This window comes from Geospiza fortis, unplaced genomic scaffold (assembly GCF_000277835.1).
Source record: "Geospiza fortis unplaced genomic scaffold, GeoFor_1.0 scaffold102, whole genome shotgun sequence".
NCBI lineage: Eukaryota > Metazoa > Chordata > Aves > Passeriformes > Thraupidae > Geospiza > Geospiza fortis.
The window spans coordinates 2,811,195-2,833,309 of record NW_005054373.1 but is presented as its reverse complement, the minus strand read 5'-3'; the positions used below and the strand labels follow the sequence as shown (position 1 = coordinate 2,833,309).

The window sequence follows — 22,115 nt, the reverse complement described above, 5'->3', positions numbered from 1 at the left end:
TGGTCAGTGGAGCCTCCCCAGCCAAGGCAGCCATCTGTGCTCGTGCTGAACAGAGCAGTTTAATAAAGAGCTATAAAAAGTTTTGTTCTTGCACTGAACCAGAACAGATTCAGCCTCTGGCCCACGCAAGGACCACAGCTGGGAGAGCCAGGCTTGCTGACTTACTGCAAGTCCTGTCTAGCACTGAAGGCTGAGGCATGAATGTGACAATACAGAAGAGACTCAAAGTACTAACTGTCATTTCTCAAAGCAATCACAACAAAAACAGTGAAATTTTAGGAGGCAAAAATTCATTGAACTGAAGATCAGGAATTGTATAACTATTTTTCAATACTAAACAATAATTTTAACTGTTACCCCACTACAAATAAAAATCAATCCACTTGATTTCAGCTACAGCAAATCTGAAATTATCACAGATTAACAGAAGGTTGGTTTTCTACTCCCCAAGCCATTTTCAGAGAATCACAGCATCATTTAGGTTGGAGACCATCCAGTCCAAGCTGTGCCTGATCCCAGCCCAGAGCACTGAGTGCCACATCCAGGCCTTCCCTGGGCACCTCCAGGGCTGGGGACTCCAGACCTCCCTGGGCAGCCCCTGCCAGCGCCTGACACCCTTTCCATGCTGAGATCACACGAAAAGCCAGAGCCCCTACTCTCAGCCCCGTGGTCTGACACTCACTGCACAGAATTGGGGAGGAAGGCGTCTGCAGGGTCAGGGTGGAGCCGTCCTTGCGCGTGATGTTGACGCGAAAGACGAGCCGAGCGCGGGTGCTTTTCTTCTTGGAGCCCGCAATCCCTATCCTGGCTTCCACATCAGCATTCCTCAGCTTCAGGATTCCCACACAATCCACCCTAACAACACAAAACAGAGCAGAATTTCGTAGTTTAGTACGTTCAGCAGCTTTAACAGTCTCCCAAGTAGTTTCATAAGCCAAAGTCAAAAGCCTTGAGGTAATTACGGAAACGTTATTAGATTTCTTTTTATTTACATGAAATCTATGACCTTTTTCAAGTTTTCATTCAACCCTGCCTAATTTGGATGATGAATCATGGCAGAAAGGCATATGAAAGCATGAATAAAACAGAAAGTGCAATATAATTCTGGTAAGCATTCAATTTAGAATCACAGCTCTTCATTCTTCCATCCCCAGGGCGAGATCTGTGTTTGCAGGATTATTGCTTCAAAATATTCTGCATTCACTTAAAGAAAGCAGGAGTAGAAGAAAACTTACTGTAGTCATATTATTTATGTTCAGTGGGACTTGGAAGTGACAGATAAGTCCTCCCTTAAGTGTGGTCCTAGGGGAGATGTACAGGGCCAGGTGAGTGATGCAGTGGTGGCTTTCAGACAGGCTCCATGCAAAATGATTTAAAGCAAAAAACAGCCAAAAAAACAAGAACAGCAGAAGCAAACACAGCCTGATGTGTTAAAAAGAAGAATATTGCAATTTACCCAGGATTTTGGGCTCTGTGTCCCAAAAGCACAGGGACCACCTGCTATCTGCTGTGAGTACACTGAATTACAAGCAAGAGCTGAGGAGCAGAGGGAGGAGAGCGCCGAGATGTTCAGACTTGAACTATAACCCATCCAACAGAGGAAATCGGTTCCCAAACCCAAGCTAGTAAAGGAAAATATTCCTGCAAGAGCTACTCACGCCAGTGTCATGTTGTTGCTCGGGTCCAGCCCCACCTCGATGACGGTGGTGCCCTCGATGTCCACCTCCTTGCAGGGCGTGGTGTTCCTGCCCGTGACCCGGCAGGCCTGGTAGAACCCGTGCGGCTTCACGCGCCCCGAGTCATTGCCCACGAACACCTGCAGCACCACGGGCTCGTTGTGGCCTTCCAGCTGCAACACCCAGGTGGGCAATTAGCACAGGAACCACTGCTTTAATTGTTATTATTAATAGCTGGCTTCTAAAGCAGCCTCAATGCTGTCTACCTTCAGACAGAATTATCCCAGCTGCGACTCTCATGTCTCTTACAACCTCCCGTTCTCAGCCCAGCTGTGACTATTCCCCCTTCCCTCCCAGCATCTACATCCACCAGCCAGCCAAGAAAGAGAACACTTCCTGGGGCTGATTCCAGAGGCGAAGAGGTTTTGCTGCTCAATATGTGCATTCCAGGACCCCACCTTCATGCCAGACACATTCTGAAATCCTCATGAAACCAGATTAGAATTGTCCAATAGTTGCAAAACCCCCGAAGGAGTCAGAATGGGATGAAAGGGAAGCAGAGGGAGAAATGGGTCATTGAATGGTCCAACTATCCAACTGCATAAACCCAGCTTTCCTTCAGACATCAAAATAAAAATTAAAAATGGTAACCTGACATCTCCTATTTAAAAGGTAACGATGTCAGGATTCACTGAAATGCTTCATAAATAACAGCAGGTCAGCCATTTTAACATCCTCCTGCAACCCAGTGTGCAAGCCATAATTATCCCAGAACACGTCAGCAAAAAATACATTCACTTCTGTAACATCAACACCCTGGCATGAAATGGTTTGTGTCCTCTTAATGGTTTTTTTTTTATTAGTGGGATCCCACTGGTGCCACAGACTAAAAATACTCTGAGGTAAAAGAAGTCCTGAAGTAAAAGTGGACATTGCATTACAAAGGAAATTTTTCTTTTTAGGAAATAGTTAAGAAAAATACTCCAAGTGAAAAAAACATTAGATTGTTGCCAAATTCGCAGGCCAGAGATGGAAGTTCCTTGCCAGAGCACTCTAGGAGATAAAATGAGTATTTTAGTGTTTCCACTGAGACACATTTGTTGCTCAAGGATTTCTGGGTGACAGTGTTGTCTTTTGTCGCAGGCCTGTAAGCCCAGGCAGCACCTGCAGAAAGAAGCTCCAGGTTCAGTAGTGAGGAGATGTAAATGAGAGCAGAATTCTCTGGAGAATCTCTTGGGGGATTATTCCCTGACACACTTAAAAAATGTAGTTACGAAGTTTGTAGCAAGTTTGAATGAAGGAAAAAATAAATAAACCAGCAAATACTGGTAAGATCATTGTGTGCTCATGTCCAAGAGGAGCAAATAGTAAATGTGACTGTCAGAGACGAGCAAAGCCCCAAGATCTCTGCAGGTGGCCCAGCACAGGTATCCACATGGGAACCAAGGGCACAGCTCACAACAAAGGGCCCAACAGCCAGTCCCTCGATTAAGGCTTGGTTATACAATTGAAATGTTGCATATTGAGTGTAGACTCAAGTTCTAAGTCATCAGGATCAGAGTTTTATTTAAATGGCCACTGAACCTGCTTCTCCTCCTTGGCCTGGGTCAGGGCCACGCGCCGCAGCCGCTCCCAAGCCAGATCTCTGCTGAGCACCAACATCTTTACACTGCTCCTCCCCATCTTTAAACCCCACAAACTAAACAAAAAACTCCCTTGTCCGTAACATATTTTTTTCCCACTAGCTCAGATTTCCTGAAGATTCACTGACTCATTTGTCTGTCCAGCCCTGGCAGCGTTTTATCTGCAGGGTATGAACTCCTCTGCCTACTGGCAAAGCAAACTGGAACTTCCAGGAATTCAGTAACATGAGACTCTTCCAAAGAGAATTTTCACTGATGGGTGCTAGAGGGTAACTGGGAAAGGAGTTAAAAGGAAATTCAGATGAACAAAGGCCCATTAAGAAAATCCACATAAATGAGCACTAAATCCCCATAGCAACAGGCCGATATGAATGGATTCTTTTCTTATGAAACTTTACTGGAGTTCTGCATTACTCAGGAGGACTGAGTGAAGGGCTGCTGGTGTTCCTAACACTGCTGAACACGACTTTGAAGATAAGCCTACTTCTGTATTCTGTCAGCAGCAGTCAGCACAAATTTTAAGGGCTGTGTCACAAACAAACATCTCCTTGTGGACCTGGTAAGTCAGTTTGGGTTGAGGACTGCTTTCCTGCTTTCTCAAAGTGACATAACTAAGAAAAAATATTAAAATGTCTTTTGCCCTCCTTATCTATATGATAACAAACCTATCATCTACTCGCTCAACCTGCTGGCCACACTCCTCCCAGTATGCCCAATATGCCATTTGCCATGGTGCCATTGTGGTGCTGGCCTGGTGACTCTCATAATCACTTGTGGGAGGATATTTAACATCAGTTCTTCTGTTTGCCTAAGTCAAGCCCAGCCTTGCTCCTGGTAAGCCTCTCTACCATTTCCATCAGGAAACCTTCCCAAGCCCTCATGTTCTCCAACTGCTTTCCCCAGGCTACACAGGAAAGAAACAAGACTTGGAAATTCCCACTCTGCGCATTCATGTGCAGTCCCTGGAGGACAGCCTCAGTCCTTCCTGAGCAGAAATGTCCAAGATCTCCTGGTAACCGCCTTGTGCTTCTCCTCAGAGCAAGAGGCCTTCAGCACCTGAATTTTAAGCATCAAAGCCATAGAGTAAACAGGCTGCAACTGTCAAGTGTGCACATAAATGCTGCCTCAATCCTTGCCCCCATTCTCCAGTTCTATTCCACATCTACCTCCACCTGCACCACGCTAAACACACGGAGCAGTGCGGACTGTAAAACACACCTCAGTGAGATCTCTACGACTCACTTCAAAGACACTGTACACAGCAACGCAGATACTGATGAATTAACAACAAGAGCAAAAAACACCAAGCAATCAAAAAAAAAATCAAAAAAACCCAACAAAACCCAAACAACTCCTTTAGAATTTATTTTTTTTAAATGAAAACTGGTTTTACGTCTTTACTACCACCGGACAATGATGGCCCATTGTCACCAGCCATCAAACAGCCAGAGCATTTCACTATCTCACTTCTGTAGGTATGGAATGTCTCTGCATCCACACAGTCCATGGAACTGCAGCCTAACAGGATGTGCATCCCAGATTTTACATCCCTGCCTCGACATGCAGCTTCCCTCCTCCTGTAACTCTGTGATGCCAGTAAGACTCGTGACCTTCAAGAAGAGCCCCTGGGCAGCCCTGCAGCCCAGAGGCTGCCAAGCCTGCTCCCTGAGCGCTGCAGAGACTGCCCCGGGCAGGCAGTGCCCCTGCCCCAGCCTACCTTCACGGTGGGAAAGCCCTGCTGCGTCCGGTCCTTGACGGAGCCCCGGCTGCCCTCGGTCAGGTACCGAGCCCTGTGCTGGGTCTCGGGCTGCACCATGATCTTCAGCTCCTTCCCCTCACTCTTGGTCGGGTACTGACCACACAACATTGGGGTCTTCTTCCCTCCAGCTCCCTTCTGGTTCTCTGATGCTCTGAGAAGTCAAAACACACCATCAAGAAGATGTGAGAAGCAGCTCCCCAGTAAAACCACTCCAAATCACAGAAAAGCTAAAAGGGCAAAGAGTGTGTATTAACTGATGGAAGATTTGTAGTTGGGAGCAAACTTTGGAATTCTCTTTCTGCCAGAGGAGACCTGCAGGAGGAAGAGGAATGGTGCTTCCCTGTCTCCTCCATCCAGAGCACATGGGAACTGCTTTTCAGAGAGCAAACGTAAAGGAAGGGAAAAGCAATTAGCATTAAACAATGTTAACGAACAGAAGGCGGCTCATAACCTGCTTTTTCAGAGTCTATGACACAGCCTGAACAAGCTGCTTTGCTGCTGTGACAAACACACACGTACACACACACTGGATGGATTTAAGGTTAAATGACACTTCTTTAAACAGGAAAACAGCCTCATGCCTGTCTCCACCTCAACTTGTATATCCAAGCAAACTCCAGCTCCGACTGCTGTCTAAACAGAGTGACCAATTCATGCTAAAACCCAATTAGTTATTGTTAAACCTCCGGCATAACTGCACCAATGTTAAATCAGTGTATGCACAAGGCCTTTTTTCCAGGTGGGTTCCATAAGATGTAGTGGCTTGTTCTCAGTTCCATAATTAAAACCAGGATGAAGGAGCCCTCCCAAGTCTAGCAGCATATGAGCCATTTTGTGTTCCCTTTAGAGCACAATGGGAAATAACCCTCGATCCTACTCAGACCAGGATTTGGTAAGGAACCTGAAGACCATGAAACTCCTTTCCCACTAGGAAATGTGAATGTTCCACAGTACATGATGCAGGCAGGAAAAGGGCTCCATGATTCATGCAAATGTCATATTCTTTCTTCCTAGCAAAACATGGTTTCTAACAGCTAATGCCTGGGAAGAAAGCAGTTTTAAATAACAAGTGTGGATTGCTTAAAAAGCAAATCCCATTTCAACGTGCAAGTTATTGAAGTAATTTATCCAGGATTTTTTTCCTTCGCAAAAAGGGTGAAAACTTCTTTTTCAAAATTGTTCCCTGAGAGCTTTGCCACCACACGAGGCTCTCACTGACCTTCTCACCTACAGGTGACAAACACAATGCAGCCCTTTCCTAGAGCTCTGGCTGTGCATAGAGCAGCCCCTGGACACAGCAGGAGCCCCTGACTCCAGCCCTGCTCCTTTTCCTGCCCAGGAGAGCTCGGGCACTTTGGCCCTCACTTGTCACAGCCCTAAAGCCATGGAATCATAGTGCAGTCTGGGTTGGGAGAGACCTTTAGAGATCATCCAGTGCCACCCCTGCCATGGCAGGGACACCTCCCACTGTCCCAGGCTGCTCCAGCCCCAGTGTCCAACCTGGCCTTGGGCACTGCCAGGGATCCAGGGGCAGCCCCAGCTGCTCTGGGCACCTGTGCCAGGGCCTGCCCACCCTCCTTGAAAAAACTTCCTCCTTTGACCTACACTAAATCAACCCTCTTTTAGTTTAAAACCATCACTCTTTGCCTAATGCAACACATCCTATTTGTCACATTCTTATTCTCATTAAGCCTTCCAAAATCTTTCATTACACATAAAAAAAAGAGTTAAAACAGAGAGAGTTGGTGCTTTGGATGACTTCCACTCCCATTTTCTGTCCATGAAGGTCAAGCACTTCACTGTGGACAGCCCAGCCACAGCCTGACTGCCTTCAATACTCATCCTCAACCAATACCCAGCAGAGGCAGGAACTAGATAAAAACTAGCATAAAACCCTGCAAAATAACATTAATACAATCTTACAACAAAACTATCCTCCTGCCAAGCAGTCCTGATCACTCTGCTCAGTGTAGTCACTGGGGGAGACTGGGGTATAGGTGAATTTTGAAGGGAAATGTTGGAGAGCTGGCCATCAAAATGAAATTCACCTTTACCACTCCCAGTGCCACGTTTCAGCAGTGACATTAACACTGACCTCTCCAGAACTATACCCTTAAATCCCAACTACCTTAACTGTCAGCATATTAATATTTTACCATTATCATATTTATGCAGAGAGATGCTCCTTACTATTATTTTGGTCTTTTCTCTAGAAACTTAATCACTATTTTCAATCAACTAGCCAAAGCTGGAGGCAATTTAACCCCTCCACCAGAACTTCTCAGTAGTCTTTCTCCTCAAAATACAGGATGAATCACTTAATACATCCTTTCAACTAACGAATTCATTTTAATTCAGTTTATTCATACAGCAAGTATTCACACTTGTACATTTCATATGCACACATTTATTAATCTGATTGTTACCAGACAAAATATCCTCTAATCTAGCACTTCTATTTCTTAAAAGGAATAAATGTAAGTGGCAAATCCTATCACAATCTACTCAAACAGATGTCCTGAGGAGTTTGGCCTGGTCCTGTTCTCAGGGCAGACCTGAAAGTGAAAGTGAGACCACGGAAACCTGAGTCTCTGCCCTGAATCACCACCAATTCATCCCCTTCTGAAAAGGCTTTCACAAATTCCAAGTTTCCGCAGGAATATATCCTTTCTCTTCCTGGCTTTTAACAACAACTGTCTCTTTAGGGGCAAATGCCATTTCCATTCACCACGGAGCACAGCAGTTTTCCTTGCTCTTTTCTTTAAGCCAAAAGTAAATGAACTCCCTTGGCTGAGCTCCACCAGGCTGGGAAGCTTTAAAAACTCCAGTCACTACGGTGACCCAGATTTGTAAAGCCAAGTCTCCATATTCCAACAGCAAAATTCAGTTTTCTAAGACCCTGGCCACTTCTTATCCCAGAGGTTTATTTCCAAGGACGGTTCTGTTACTTGGGAGTTTTCCTGCAGCTCAGTCTGGCCTGAGACACATCAGGAAAAACATTCCACCTTCTTCCCCTCTGCACTGACAGAACCCACAGATTTCCCTGGTCAGCCCAGTGGTTTTGGGGAAATCTTGCTCTGTTTTCAGACTGAGATCTCACATGTTCTTTCAGAGTTTACAAAACCTCCCTGAGATCACACTTACAGTGGCACAGTTCTTGTCTTTCCATCAAGCTTTTCCTTCTGTAAGGACAAGCCTGCTCCCTCGGAGCTGGGGGAGGCACCTTCCTCATTCCAAGCTGCCCAGGGCCTACCACGTACTAATATTTTACTTTATGACCATTGATTTTGGCTGGTGAAAACCCCGAGGCCAGAGGCCACCATGGCCAGGAAGCAGCAGCACACTCAGGACATGTTCTCAGAACTGCTTTTCACAGTGAAATTTTAAGTATGGAACTGCACTGACCCTGGGAATACAGACTCCAGGCTCTTTCACTTTGGGATATGAGAAGTTCATCATCTTTGCCATCAGTCAAATTTTAATATTCACCGTTGCTGTGATGAACGTCAGAACGTACTGCAAGCACAGACATAAAAGTGAAACCAAAATGCACTCCTGCCCCCAAAAAAGCCCAAAATAAAAGAGCCAAATCTATCCATTTGACCACTTTAAAGGTACTAAAGAAGCAACAAGTTAAAAAATAAAATAAAAAAAGAAATGCATCAACACACTCTTGCAAACTGATGGAATTGTCCTCTTTAAGCAGCTACTGGAATGCATTTAGTGAACAGTGTGAAGTGGGAGATGAGGGGCCACCACCCAGGCGTGCCCACGCAGACACACGCACACGACCCAGAAGCACAGAGAGAAACAGCATTAGAGATTTATTTCTGAAAAAATCAAATACAGAAGTGAATTCACATGGAAAAACCAAAAACTGGTTCACCACATTGTCTTAACATTTCATAAAAACGTAAAGCAAGTGATAATTTAAATGATGAGAAATCCTAATGAGACATTAACCGTTAGCTTCTACTCTCATCCCTATCTCTATTTGACAAATAGAGCAGCAGGTGAAGAGTACGGACTGAAATCCTCACATAAAATCCTGCAAAAACACATTCAGGGTGCACCAACTCCACTCTGCCTTTCTCTTTAAATACATTTTCATTGCCATTTTATAAATGGAATTGTGTGGCCTTTAGGGAATTTCACTTAAAGAACAGATGAGCTCATCAGTGCTGCATTTAATTGCTGCAGGAGAGTTTAGCTTTATCTTCTAAATAAAGATTAACAAGTCTAATGAGAACTTATCACAGAATCATGGAGGGGTTTGTGTTGAAAGGGACCTTCAAGAGATCCAGTTCCACGTTCTGCCATGGGCAGGGACAACTTCCACTATCCCAGGTTGCTCCAAGCCCTACTGTCCAACCTGGCCTTGGACACGTCCAGGGATCCAGGGGCAGCCACAATTTCTGAGGGCAGGAAGAACTTATCCTGGGCTAGGACATGACAGGGACAGCAGAGAACGGAGGGGTTTATGTGAGAACCTAAGCAGAACATCTGCCGGGGCACAGGGGCACTTTTATTAGTTTGGGTTTACATATGGAGATAGAATGGTTTTCCTTTTAAAAAAAATTAAAAAAAAAAAAAGCAGATACCAACCCATTTCCTGCTTTTGAGTTGCTTTTGCTGTCCGTGCTGAGCTGAGAAAGGACATAGTGAGGCGCTTTGGCACTGTCGGCATCAAAGATATCCATGTTGGACTCTTCGCAATCTCGGCGTTTGATCCCTGGCCTCTGCTTTGGGTTGCGCTTGCGCGATTTACGTGGCACCTCAGTGTTATCATTGTAGGAACTGGTACTCATGTTACTGAAGTTGGAGGGTGAATCCTCCATCCACATACTGCAGCTCTGCTCTGACTCCAATCCACAGCCCTCATCCTGGCAGGACATCCGGCTGTTGTCCAGCAAGTCCTCGGGAGGTGGCGAGATGTAGAGGACAGTGTGGCGCTTCGGCGTGGCCGCCTGCTGCGGGGCTGCGGTACCGGGAAGCTGCTGCTCACTTACCCCTCGGCTACTTACCCCCACGGCCGCGGAGCAGCTCTCCACTTGCATAGCCTTGCTGTCGGTGACTGAGGTAGAGTAAATGGTAGGGCTGGAAGAGGTGGTAAAGGAGCTGCAAGCACCGCCCATGGAGGAAGAGGAGGGAGCTGAAGAAGCATCTGCGGTGTACAATTCACAAGTAAATACAGGACCCGTGGCGGGGCGTGCGCTGGCTATAGCAGTCCCAGTGAGATCAAGGTGATTTAGGAACCGATTGCTTTCCCCCAAGAAATGTTTGGAATTTGGTTCGGTTTTGGAATGAAGTGCTTAAAGCAACACAGTCTGGCCAATGCTTTGGAAATGTCCAAACGAGTCTTAGCACGATCCACTGTAATCAAATTTTTTTTTTATGACTTAACGTTAATTCATACAAATGGCTGCGAGTAAACAGAGCTTTCATTGCCTCAGCTGGACTAATTATTGGTGTAGAAGCCATTTCGTCTAAAATAGCCCCAAAGCAAAGTGCTTATAATCCACATTCAATGCCAATTAAACAATTTATTGTTGGAAATTTTTGATTTTTTGTTTTTGAAAAAGATGGGACTGTGCTTAGCCACAAAATATTAAAATAAGTTTCTAACCTATGAAGCAGAGAACTACAGGTCATTTTTAATGCAGACACTCCCTGCTTCAGAGGCAAATCCTGGAATAAAAATATGAGAAAATAAATGAGAAAAAGAGCTGCTGATTATTCCATCATAAATGAGAAATAAAATATAAAATCAACTGAGTTGGTAGGCAAAATGGAACTGGTATCAGTCACTATGAGCGAGCTGTTGATTTTGAAGGTTCAAAACAGGGATGAAATATCTGTGTTGGAGACCTGCTGGTCCAAGGACTGGGAATTTCTGCAATTTGACTTCTTCAGTCACTGGGACCAATTTCTCTCAGACTTAATTGGTCCCTTCCACAGAGATGGCTTGGGACAGACCTCTGAAAAACTCACATTAAACAGGAGATTTCCAGCACTGTGACTACAACTTCTGCAGAGGTCCCAGAGCTCAATTTGCTTTAGAAACATGAAAATTATTACACCAAACCCCTGAAGATTTCTGAGAACACCATTGAAGAATTTTAATGGACAAATCAATGGCATACATAAGTTAAATATCCCAGAGGAAGCAGGCCATTCAAACATTTGTATTTATTTCAATCAGCTGTAGCTCAGTGAGGAATAACTGGATTTTACAGTCAGATTTTAGCTTTCTGTGGGGACACCCTGTTTTCTGTATTTCTGCACTGCCATCCACACCTGATAAACCAGAAGCACTGCAATAACCTAATTTTGGAAACAAACTGTGCATTACATATATACATAATAGGACAGTATGTTTGTTCAGCTACTTACTGCTGTCATACAGGTAATCTCTAATACCAAGAGGAACATGATGTTTTCCTTTTTGCTTCTTGGGATTTTTTTTTAAATCCAAAATATTACAATAGTCTCTGAAGTCTAATTAAAAGATTTAGAGACTGCTGGACTAGTCTATAGAGTTTTAGATATTTAAAAGTAACAGAATTAAGCATATTCAGTCATGATACATACATTTAATTAACAGTAAAACTCAGCCAACTTGCCTACACTGGGAATTACTGGGAGTATCAATGACTGATAATAAAGAGTTTTTAAACCATTACTGTTTCCTGCAGCTTTCCTGTGCTAAATAAATGTAAAAGCAAACTTACACCACTTCAGACTGTCAAATTGAGAAGTCATTAGTTTATCAATAAACTACTCTGCCTTCCCTGAGCCTCCCAGTGAACCAGGAGCAGCTGAATGATACCAGTTCCATTTTCCAGCTTGTTCTTTGGCAAATACAGTGGCTGAAACTGGAGAATTCAGTCACTTTGCATTCCAATTTAAAGGCAAATTTCTCCTTTCTATATCATGCATTAATTCAATGCTTCTTTCAAAAACATTTATAGGATTGGCAAGAACTATCAAATCTAGATATTCATTTCAGTGACAATATTTAGGAGCTGATTTGCAGCCACTTTGAGTTGAGACAGCCCGTTGCTATTTGGGATGTTTGTTTTGGTGAAGAGGATTGGTTTCCATCCATCACTGATACCTCCAGAGAAGCAGAAGTGTGTGTGCCCAGGGACCCCTGGAGCACAGGAGCTGCAGGGCTGGGGCTGGAAAGGCAGAAATGAATTCAGGGCAGAGCCCGAGGCAGGGACAGGGACTCAGCCATGGAATCTTTACACACATGGAACAGGCAGCAGGGCTTCGACTGCAGGGCTCCTCCTCCAACAGATTAATATCACATTTACACAGTCACACCAGTCCTGGGAGTGTAAGGAAACCTTGGACACTCCAGGCTCAGCTCTGCGTGGGCCACGGACACCAAGCACTGGGCTCAGCTGGGGCTTCAGAGCATCTCCTGGCCAGGAATGCAAAACCTGCACCTTTCCCTCACTTTCCTAGGGAAAAAAATAAATATATCACTGAACCAAATGCTTTTCAGCACGAAGCTAAAAGAGCTGGTGATGGTAGTGCTGTTTTAGGGTGCAGCATTGTGAAATATTATCAGTATTGCAATTGCTCTCCAAAACAATTTCTCCTCCTTTCTTTTTCTACAAGTTAAAAAGCACTTGTATGTATAAATACATGCATGTGGGCTTTCATACTTTTAAAAAGTAAATAAATGTCCATTATAAATTGGTTATGCTCTCCTCCATTTACCAGAGATGCCCTGGGTAATGGTAAGATTAGATTTTGGAATAAACCCAAATTCAACAGTAATGGCAAGAAAACCTCTCTTTAGCCTTATATAATAGATTAATGCCATTTCTATCCATACATAAAGTATGATAAATATTACAGCAAATTGAATAAACTGGCTGTATTGGAACAGTCAAATACACAGATTTAAAAACTTTTGGAGGCATAAATTAGAAAAATTAGTAATTGCTTCAGTAACATTTTAAGTTATGAAAATACTAAGAAACAGTGAAATCTGTGTTTTCTCAGAGTATGCAGGCCTTGAGCCAACTCATCTTCCTTTGAACTAATAAATAAACTGGGTCAATCAAATAAGAATTCACCACATTACTGCAATGAATAAACAGTGCTTTACATGGCTCCCATTTGGGTCCATCATTTTATTCCAAAGCCAGTGACATTTGTATCTGACACCAAAAGAGATTTCTTGGATGAACATGCTGCATTTTGGAAAATAAGTAATTCAGTAATATTAACTTAACTTGTGTTGCTTTACAAGGTGAGAGCATACACACAGCTTTCCCAGCTTTGAGCACTCCTTTTATTTTACTTTCTTTAGACACAGGTTAATGGGCACAGGCACAGGTGGCTCATGGTTTGCAATTTAACAGTGCGTGCAACGACAAATACATATATGTATTTTTAAGTGAGCAGGTACATTTTGAAATAGAAGACTGAATATATTTCATTTAACACAGTCTCAAAATCAAACTTGCTTTCAGAGCAATGACACTGAACAGAAGCCAAGAGCTCATCATGGCAAGTGTGCAGCCCCAGGAATAGAAATGAAATGTGCATCAGCATCACAAGGTGGAGATTTTTTCTCCTTTTTTAAATAAAAAACAAGAGAAAAGCATATTCCACATTACAGCAACTGTGATCACTGTTGAAACTAAACCTCCTGAAGCTCTTCACTGCCATCACTGTAACATCAAAGGGAGTTGGAAGAAGTAATTCAGATTTTGTTGCCTGTGCTACAAGTTTTTCTCCGGTAAAAGAGGCAGAATTGTATCAGTCAGTCCAGCACAAGGACTAAAAGGGAGCACATAGCAAAGAGTGTCCCTGTGAGCAAACCAGGGCAGGCTTTTTCTTTTCAGTACCAAAAAACCAAAGAAAATTTATTACCTCCTGCATTAGCAACCAAGGCAATGACATATTTTCTATATCCTATTCTCCTGTGAAATCAAAACAAGGCATTCAGCCTCTAAAAAAAAGATTTGGAAAGGCAGGAGAGAGAAAAAAAAATCACTACTTGGCATTAAGGGAATCTTTTTAGGTAACACCTCTGTGGAGCCAATCCTGAAATCCTTGTTCACTCTTTTCAAATACCCTTAAATACACCAAGGATTACCAAGTCCTCAAACAGAAACAGTGTCCTGATGACTTCGCTTTTTAATTGCAAAAGCAAGTCATTTCCCAGACTGGAAATCTTAATATTATAAAGACAAATAAACTGAAGATATTTCTGGTTTCACAAGTTTTCCAGCCACCTGTGCATGGACAGCCAGGACAAGCAAAAAGCCATTAAAGAACTAATTTCTTTTTTCTGAACTTCCCCTGCATTCCAGGGTATCCTCTATGTTCTGTGCAGAAAACAAGTGTCAAAAACGAAACCTCACCCACAGGGTGAAGATTAAGTGGTGCATAAGCTTAATATGTGAAGTATAACTTTGATTAAATGTGTTGATTTATCTAACATGTCATGTCCTTGGTAAGACTTTCTTATGTTAATTGGTTTGTATGAACCCCTGGACACAGAAGAACAATTTCAGGGCAGACCCAGAAGGAAACTGCAGAATTTCCACCACCAACCTTTGTGTTGTCAAAGGTTTCAAAGGTAAAACCCAGAACTTACAAAGTGGCTGCAAACCTGCTTTCAACACCTCACATGCCAAACTTGGGGTTCTACTTTTCTTCTTCTTGTATTACTGATGTCATGTCAAAAACTTTTCCAAAAAGTTTAGTTTCAAATCAGTATCAATCCACTATTCAGAAATAAACAAAAAAAAATTTAAAAAAAATTAAAAAAAAAAAAGAAAGAAAGAAAAGAGACTTATGAAGAAGTCTGAAAACAAGACCGACCTATACCCTGGGTGAGATTGGATGGGTTAAGTGTCTCTGGCACTATTTGTCTTCACTATTGACAGACACTGTCACACAACCCACCACTCGATGCCTGTCTCTGAATGGCGAAGCTAGAATGCAAGTTAAGTGTATTAATAGAGAAAAAAACTAGCATCCCAGCAAATATCATAAAGCAATCCAATTCACCAGTTATTAAACACACTCAGATTCAAGATAGGTAGGTTAATTTAATTTACATTAAGCCCAACAGTGTAAATTCCCCTTTACATTCCCATGCTGACCCAAGCAGTGTATTGTTATACTTTGGGTAAATACATCAATCAATGGTTTTGTTATGACTCCCATTATTCAATTAACACTCAAGTTTAGGTATCTAAGGAGGACTTTTGTTAGTGGCTCACACACACCAATTCCATGGATCTCAGATCCTTCCCACTCAGTGTAAAGGCTGATTCCAAGCAAGCAGAACTCTGGGACCCACAGCTGCTCTCTCCAAGCCCTGCCTGCCCCCCCTCAGCACCTCCCCAGCTCCCTGCAGGAGATGTTGGATCAGTGGGTTTGGCCAAGAACACCTCCATTCAAGAAACAGACTATTTGATCTTTTAGGTACAGGGGTGGGTTTTTCCTAAGAAGCCAAGAACTGCTCTTGGCCTTCAGGAGGCTGCTACAGAAGGAGGTGCCCAAGCAGTGGCACAATAGGATTGTTCTTGCCCCTCACAGCCTTGGTTTTCCATTATTCCTTATGCAACAGGGAATTCTCCTGCCACAATGTAGTTCTCAAGTCTTTCTGATCTAATAACAGCAGCCATTTAATGCAAGAAACTGCTATAAGAAAAAAACCTCATGGAATGATGAAACGGCTTCTGTTTGATCGAGCAGTTCTAGAAAATTGGGTGGACTGACTGTATGAAATCCATGAAGACTGAAAATAAATTTAGAAAAAAGATGTGAACTAGATGTGAAATTCATGAAGACTGAAAGCATACTATTTAGGAAAGATATGAACCAGACATGAACACCAATACAAATGTGGAATTCTAAGGAAGCTCATGAAGCAGGAAGGCCCTCAACACACACATGACTCCACACAACTGGAATACTCCAACTCTATTTAGAGAGAGCACACATAAAATGTTTCCATAAAATGGAAACAGTAAGAAAAATCTTTATCTCTGGCATTTCCCAGCAATGTTGTCTCACCACAAGACCCTCTGGAATGATGAAGGAATCAAACTAAGCTGACCCTCATCACGACCTGGCCTGTCCAGACTGGGCTCCAGCACGGCCCCTTTGGGCCATGAACTTCCAGGAGAAACACTTAACCCCAGGCACAGCAGCAGGAGGGTGAGTTCTGAACGAGCCTTGGGGTCTGCTTGAAGCCCACTGAGTAATAAAGAAGTATCTGCCTGGTGACTGCAGCAGGCAGGCTGCAGACAGAAATCCCTGGAAGATCCTCCTGGAAATGACAGGAAGGCACTTCCAGCTGCGAGGGCGGTGGGAAGAGGAAGGGAAAAGCCTACAAAGAAATGGAAGTTTTTACAGGCATCGGGGACCAACTACAAAGAAGAATCTTTTTTTCTGCTCATTTGTTTACAATCATAAGCCCAGGATAAGAGAACTGGGGACAGCACTGAGATCCCCTTTGAAATGTCTGGTAATTATTTCTGTATCAACAGGAAAAACTGACTAATGACACCAGGAAGGATGATAACTGAACAAAATATTTTCAGTAAAAATAAAAATGAAGAAGCCTGAGAATCCACTCAGGGAAAACCAAACCAAAACAAACCCATCTCCATTTTAAGGCTTCATCAGAATCTTCCGCTGGAGAGGATGAAAAAGCCTTATTTTGGCAGCAGAAAACATGACCCCTTAGCACCCAATCTCTACCCTACAGGAAATGCAGGTATCTTTATCCATGCCTCTAAAGCAGCAATTCCAAATCAAAGACTGTATTTTCATAATTAAAATAACCAAAGATGCTTATGGCAACACTTCAGTTACAACTCCAATCAAAAAAAGCCAATTACATCTGTTTGGGCAAGTAGATTGTCCCTTTTATTAAAAATAAGTATAAAAAGAAGCATAAGATTGATCACAAAGAGATAAAGTTTCATCATTTACCTACTATTTCATAGAATATAATCACAGGTGCTTGGGAGCCAGCAGAGTTCACTACATCACAGATTTACTGTATCCCAGTACAGAGAATGCAAAAGAAGAGATCAGTAAATACATTTCAGTAGCACAAAACCTGCTCCCCTTCTGCTGCAGCAAGAACACCACTCTGGAGAATTCCACTGGAGACTAAGAACTGGAAACCAGACAGCAATGCAAAAAATATGGAAAAATATATATATATTTGCCTCTGTGGGAAATGGAAAGCAGCTTGAGATATCATCAACAAGATGAAGCATCTCATTCCAAGTTCTGCTGCAGGAAGAACAAGGGATGGTGAGAAGGGAAGTGAGTTTCTGTAACAGTTCACTGGGGTTCAGAAGGGTCGAGCATTCCTGGCACCGGAGATAAAAGATGAAAAAGCAACACTCATTTAAAGAATATGGTTGAAAATACTCCTGTGATCATCCCCCAAAGACAAGAACCATGTGCTACCTACAAGCTGGAAAGACTCCTTTGAGAAAGGACTTCAATTGGCAGAGTGAATTTTAAGCATTTTAAGGTTCAAGGTGCCTTGATCAACACCAAAAAATTGTTCAGGCTTTTAGAATCAACTGAGGAGACACTCAAGTGGAGCAAGTGGAGCTCACAAACACCGGCAGGAGCACTGGGAAAGCTTCAGGCTCATTTATTTCATGTAGAATCTCCAGGCAGAGCACACAATGACATTTCTCAGCATGACACCCTCATGCATTTCCAGAGTCTGGAGATTATTCATATTTAACGTGTTTATGGTGCTGCACCAGGCAAAATCCTCCTTTTCCTGTCCCCTGAACAAAGACACTGGAATTCAAGTAGCAAGCACAGAGAATGGTTTCCAGGGGTGAAAACAGATCTGTTCCTTCTCTTCTGTTTCCCAGAACTACAGAATTAGAAGCTTGAGATAGCAGCTGAAAATCCCAGAGTTCTATGAAATCACACTTGTCTGATATTCAGAGTGGGTAATGCCTCTTTATGTCTGGATTAATGAATAGGAGATACATATTTATTAACAAATTAATGAAAATCCAATCAGCAACATTCCATTTTCATACTCTTACAACTGTTCTGTAAATCATAAAATAAATTTCCAAATGGAAGAAGAACTAGAAGTCTGTCACTGTGAGGTCATCACTGCTAAAACCAGCCTATCCTGCTCCTCCAAAAAAACCAGGAGTTAACTGCAGCAGTATTTCCAGCCTACAATATGATTTACATGGGACAAAACCCCACAGCAAGGTGACAAAAAACCTCGAGTAAGCTGAATTTCAGCCAGATATTGCCTTACTTTGCGTTTCAGGAAGCAGAGAACAAGCTGTGTGAACCACTAGAGGAGTAGGAAAAAGCTCTGAACACTTTGGATCAATCCTTGTCACGGAATCCTCTCATTATCCAGAGTAATCAGATCTGTAGGGGGATTCTACATGATGTGGCTAACTGTTCAAATTAGCCCTTCCTTTTAAAAACAAGAGTAAATGAGATTACATACAGCCCTATGCAGACTGAACTATCATTTCCCTCTCATTCCTAAAAAAGGAGGTTTTAAGGCAAGTAAGACCAGACCAAAAAAAAAAAAAAAAAAAAAAGACTGACACAAAACAAGGGGAAAATTTCAGATACAGAATAAAAGGCTGCCAGTCCTTCCTCCTTACCCTGCTCCTGTACAGCAGCAGCTCCCCAAAAATCTGCCTGCAGTCTGCTATTAAACATTTGATGTATGCAAATGATAGTCAATTTTAATCTTTTGAAATGTAAGTAACAAATGTTATGCTGGTTTCCCTGTATAAGCACCTGGTTTGCACAAAGCCCAGGATAATTTTCCTGTAAAGAAACCCCAGCCAGACCTCTCATTAATACTCAAGGCAGGGTAACGGACTGAAAGTGTGGTGGCAACTTCTCAAAGATGTTGCAAAATCCCACAACAATTAAAGAAAACAGTAAACCACCCTTTTCTCTACCAAGGGGGCACAGACACAGAAAGAACACAGAACGTGCCACGTTCACACCAGTAATGGAAACAAAATGGGTCTTTGCTCCTCTTTTGGGGTTATGTCTTGTTGGGTGGGGCAGTTTAAACAGAATTTTTAACAACTGTCACTCCAGGCCCTTGTCCCAAGTCCCTGTCCGGGTCTCCTGGAGCCCCTTTGGGCACTGGAGGAGCTCTAAGGTCACCCTGGACCCTTCTCTTCTCCACACTGAACAATCCCAGCTCTCAACTTGGCTCAGTCTTTGTGACCCCCTGTGGTCTCTGACATTGAATAGTGTTGATAGGTGAATAGGTCTTCTTTCAGTTTTAATAAGAAGCCTCAATATTAATTTTTTAAAGTTTTTAATTCCAGAAACTTGTGCTGCAGTTTAACCCGAACACACCCAATGAATGCATCTCGGGTTTTTTAAAGGATCTGGACTGGCTGTTGGCAGATGCCAAATACCTGGAGGCAACAGACTTTTAGTTCCATTCAAGTTTAAGTCTTTTCTGTTAGGTATAGAATTAATTAGCAGTTCAGGCCTGTCTGTGGATTTAGAGTGTAACAGGGTTTGTGGGCTGTTTTTGTTCAGTTGTTTTGAGGATAGAAGTTTCTACAAGATTTGGTTGCTGCTGTCTATGAACCAAACCCATTATTAAGCACCTTGACTTTAGAAACAGATGCCCAAATTATTTTTTTAGTAAGTGATATAAAGACATCAAATCCTTTTGATATAATAAAAGAATCAAATTCTTTCAATGACCAAGTTCCGCTGTGCACAGTTAAATCCACAGGTTCTCAGGAGAGGTCTGGCAAAACATGAATGGTGAGCAGTGCTGTAAAGTTTCTCTGACAAACCTACAACCACTTCAGGTTCTCATCAGGATTCCAGGACCATGCAAATCTGGGAAACATTCTCACACAAACATTTAATGCATATGAACTTGGAGAGAGAGAAACAGGAATAATGCAGCTATCTGAATCCTCACCTATAGCCATTTTTTTCTCAAGCAAAAATTTAATGCCAATTAGGAAAGTGGAACATGACCTTGTAAAAAATACAGGGATCAAATTATGAAAAAAACTCTTATCCACTGAAGGGAGACACATCTATATTGGGCAAAATTATCTTTTTCCCCCATTGCACAGATGTGTACTAATATATACAAGTTACTGACAAGAATCCCAGATGAAAGCCAGCACTGAGGCTAATCTCCCAAATCAAAGCTTTGCCCTTAGATTCTCACTTTTTTATGTTTAATGAAGATCAGTGATAAGTCTTTAAAGTCTAGAACATGGCTGGGAATAAGAAAAGGATGCAGATAAAAGGTCATGCCTCTTTTTTATATGTTGTCAATTGGAAAAATAACTACACTGGTCATTTAGAGTTCCAGCTGATACACATTATAACCTCATGCATTTGAGGACCTTTTACCACATCACACTAGAGATGTGTGTGAAAGGAGTTTAAATACTACACTTCCTCAGGGCCCAATGGAAAACATGACCTTTTCTTCCTCCTCACATTTCGGTAAAAGCTTCATGGCCCAAAATGTCATCTCCCATTCCATTTTTATCCTAACTAGAATCCACTGGTTTAGTCAGACAGCATTCCGCCTTAGTTCCAAACAGGGATTTATTCCCTTGGAAGACAGAGTGCATTCTAGGAGTTAATTGCCTGTGTGGCATAACAAAATAGAGGAACAGCTGATTTATTGCTTATGGAGATGCATATATGAAACACAGCAACCTCAACATAAATACCTGTCGCTTTTGATCGCCCAGCTGAACTACACCACCTACATTCTCCTAGAATGAACTCTGTTACTTCTCCACAAGCTCTTTTTTACACTCAGAACTTTGCCAGCACTGTTCATGTTGGCCAGAACATCACAAACCTTAAGAAAACACCAGAATAAAGGAGAGTCCTTACCAGCAGCAACTACAGCTGGAGGCGGCGAACCGGCCTCACCACCGCTTGTTTGGCTCATGGATGCTATGGATGTTTCTCTGGAAGGTGGTAACTGCAGCTCCTTTGGGAGAAGGTCATAGACAGATTCTGTGGAACAAAAAGAACTTGATCAAAATGTCACCCGTGCCCTACACAAGGAAAGAAATAATGTTTGTGCCTAAAAGATATGAACTATAACCCAACCCTTTCAGAACCTTCGGGAAAAGTCACAGTAAGTGCTTGGAAATAACATCATGGACAAAAGTTATTTCAGAAAACAAACAAACATTAAGATGCGCATTCTGAAGACTGAAACAAAGGACACAAACTTGTTCAAACAAAGAAATAATTCATAAACTTCCAGAGAAACTGTTCTCATCCAGAACGAAGGGCTGAGGGCAGCACATCACGTGAGAATCTGAGACAAACCTGTTTTCAGAATTCCAACTGTGCGACTGACTTCCTAAGGAAAAAAAGGCATAATTAGGCACCATCACCCTAACAACATCCTATGGAGTCTTAGAATCACAGACTGGATTTAGGGGGGGATGGGACCTTAAAGCCCATCCTGTTCCACCTCCTGCCATGGCAGGGACCCCTTCTGCTGTCCCAGGCTGCTCCCAGCCCCAACCAACCTGGCCTTGGGCACTGCCAGGGACCCAGGGACAGCCACAGCTGCTCTGGGCACCTGTGCCAGGGCCTCCCCAGCCTCACAGGCAAGAATTCCTGATTCCCAATATCCCATCCAGCCCTGATCTGTGGCAGTGGGAGCCATTCCCTCTGTTCTGTTACTCCATGCCTTGCCCCAGTCCCTCTCCAGCTCTCCTGGAGCCCCTTTAGGTGCCAGAAGGGGCTCTAAGATCCCCCTGGAGCCTTCTCCTCTCCAGGTGAGCAGCCCCAGCTCTCCCAGCCTGGCTCCAGAGCCAAGGGGCTCCAGCCCTGGGATCAGTGACCTCCTCAGGGCTTGTTCCAACAGCTCCATTATTAATCCTGTGGGTTTGGTCTCTCTTCCTCCTTGTGTGCCACCCAGGAGACCTCCTAAGGCTCCCTCCTAAGAGTTTGCTCCATCCTCACCTATTTCCAGCTCTCAAGTTAACTCCAGCCTGC

At 43.1% G+C, this 22,115-nt stretch overlaps 1 protein-coding gene across 1 annotated transcript in view; it reads right to left on the bottom strand.

Annotated features, from left to right (window-relative positions):
• NFAT5 (nuclear factor of activated T cells 5) overlaps window positions 1–21,117 on the bottom strand; it is a 32,540-nt gene extending 11,423 nt beyond the window's left edge. Inside the window, 5 exon segments of the mRNA XM_031060147.1 lie at window positions 683–855; window positions 1,659–1,849; window positions 5,037–5,229; window positions 9,684–10,242; window positions 20,991–21,117. Of these exon segments, the coding sequence (XP_030916007.1) occupies window positions 683–855; window positions 1,659–1,849; window positions 5,037–5,229; window positions 9,684–10,242; window positions 20,991–21,048 (1,174 nt within the window). The 5' untranslated portion in view covers window positions 21,049–21,117.
• Between the last annotated feature and the right edge of the window lie 998 nt (window positions 21,118–22,115).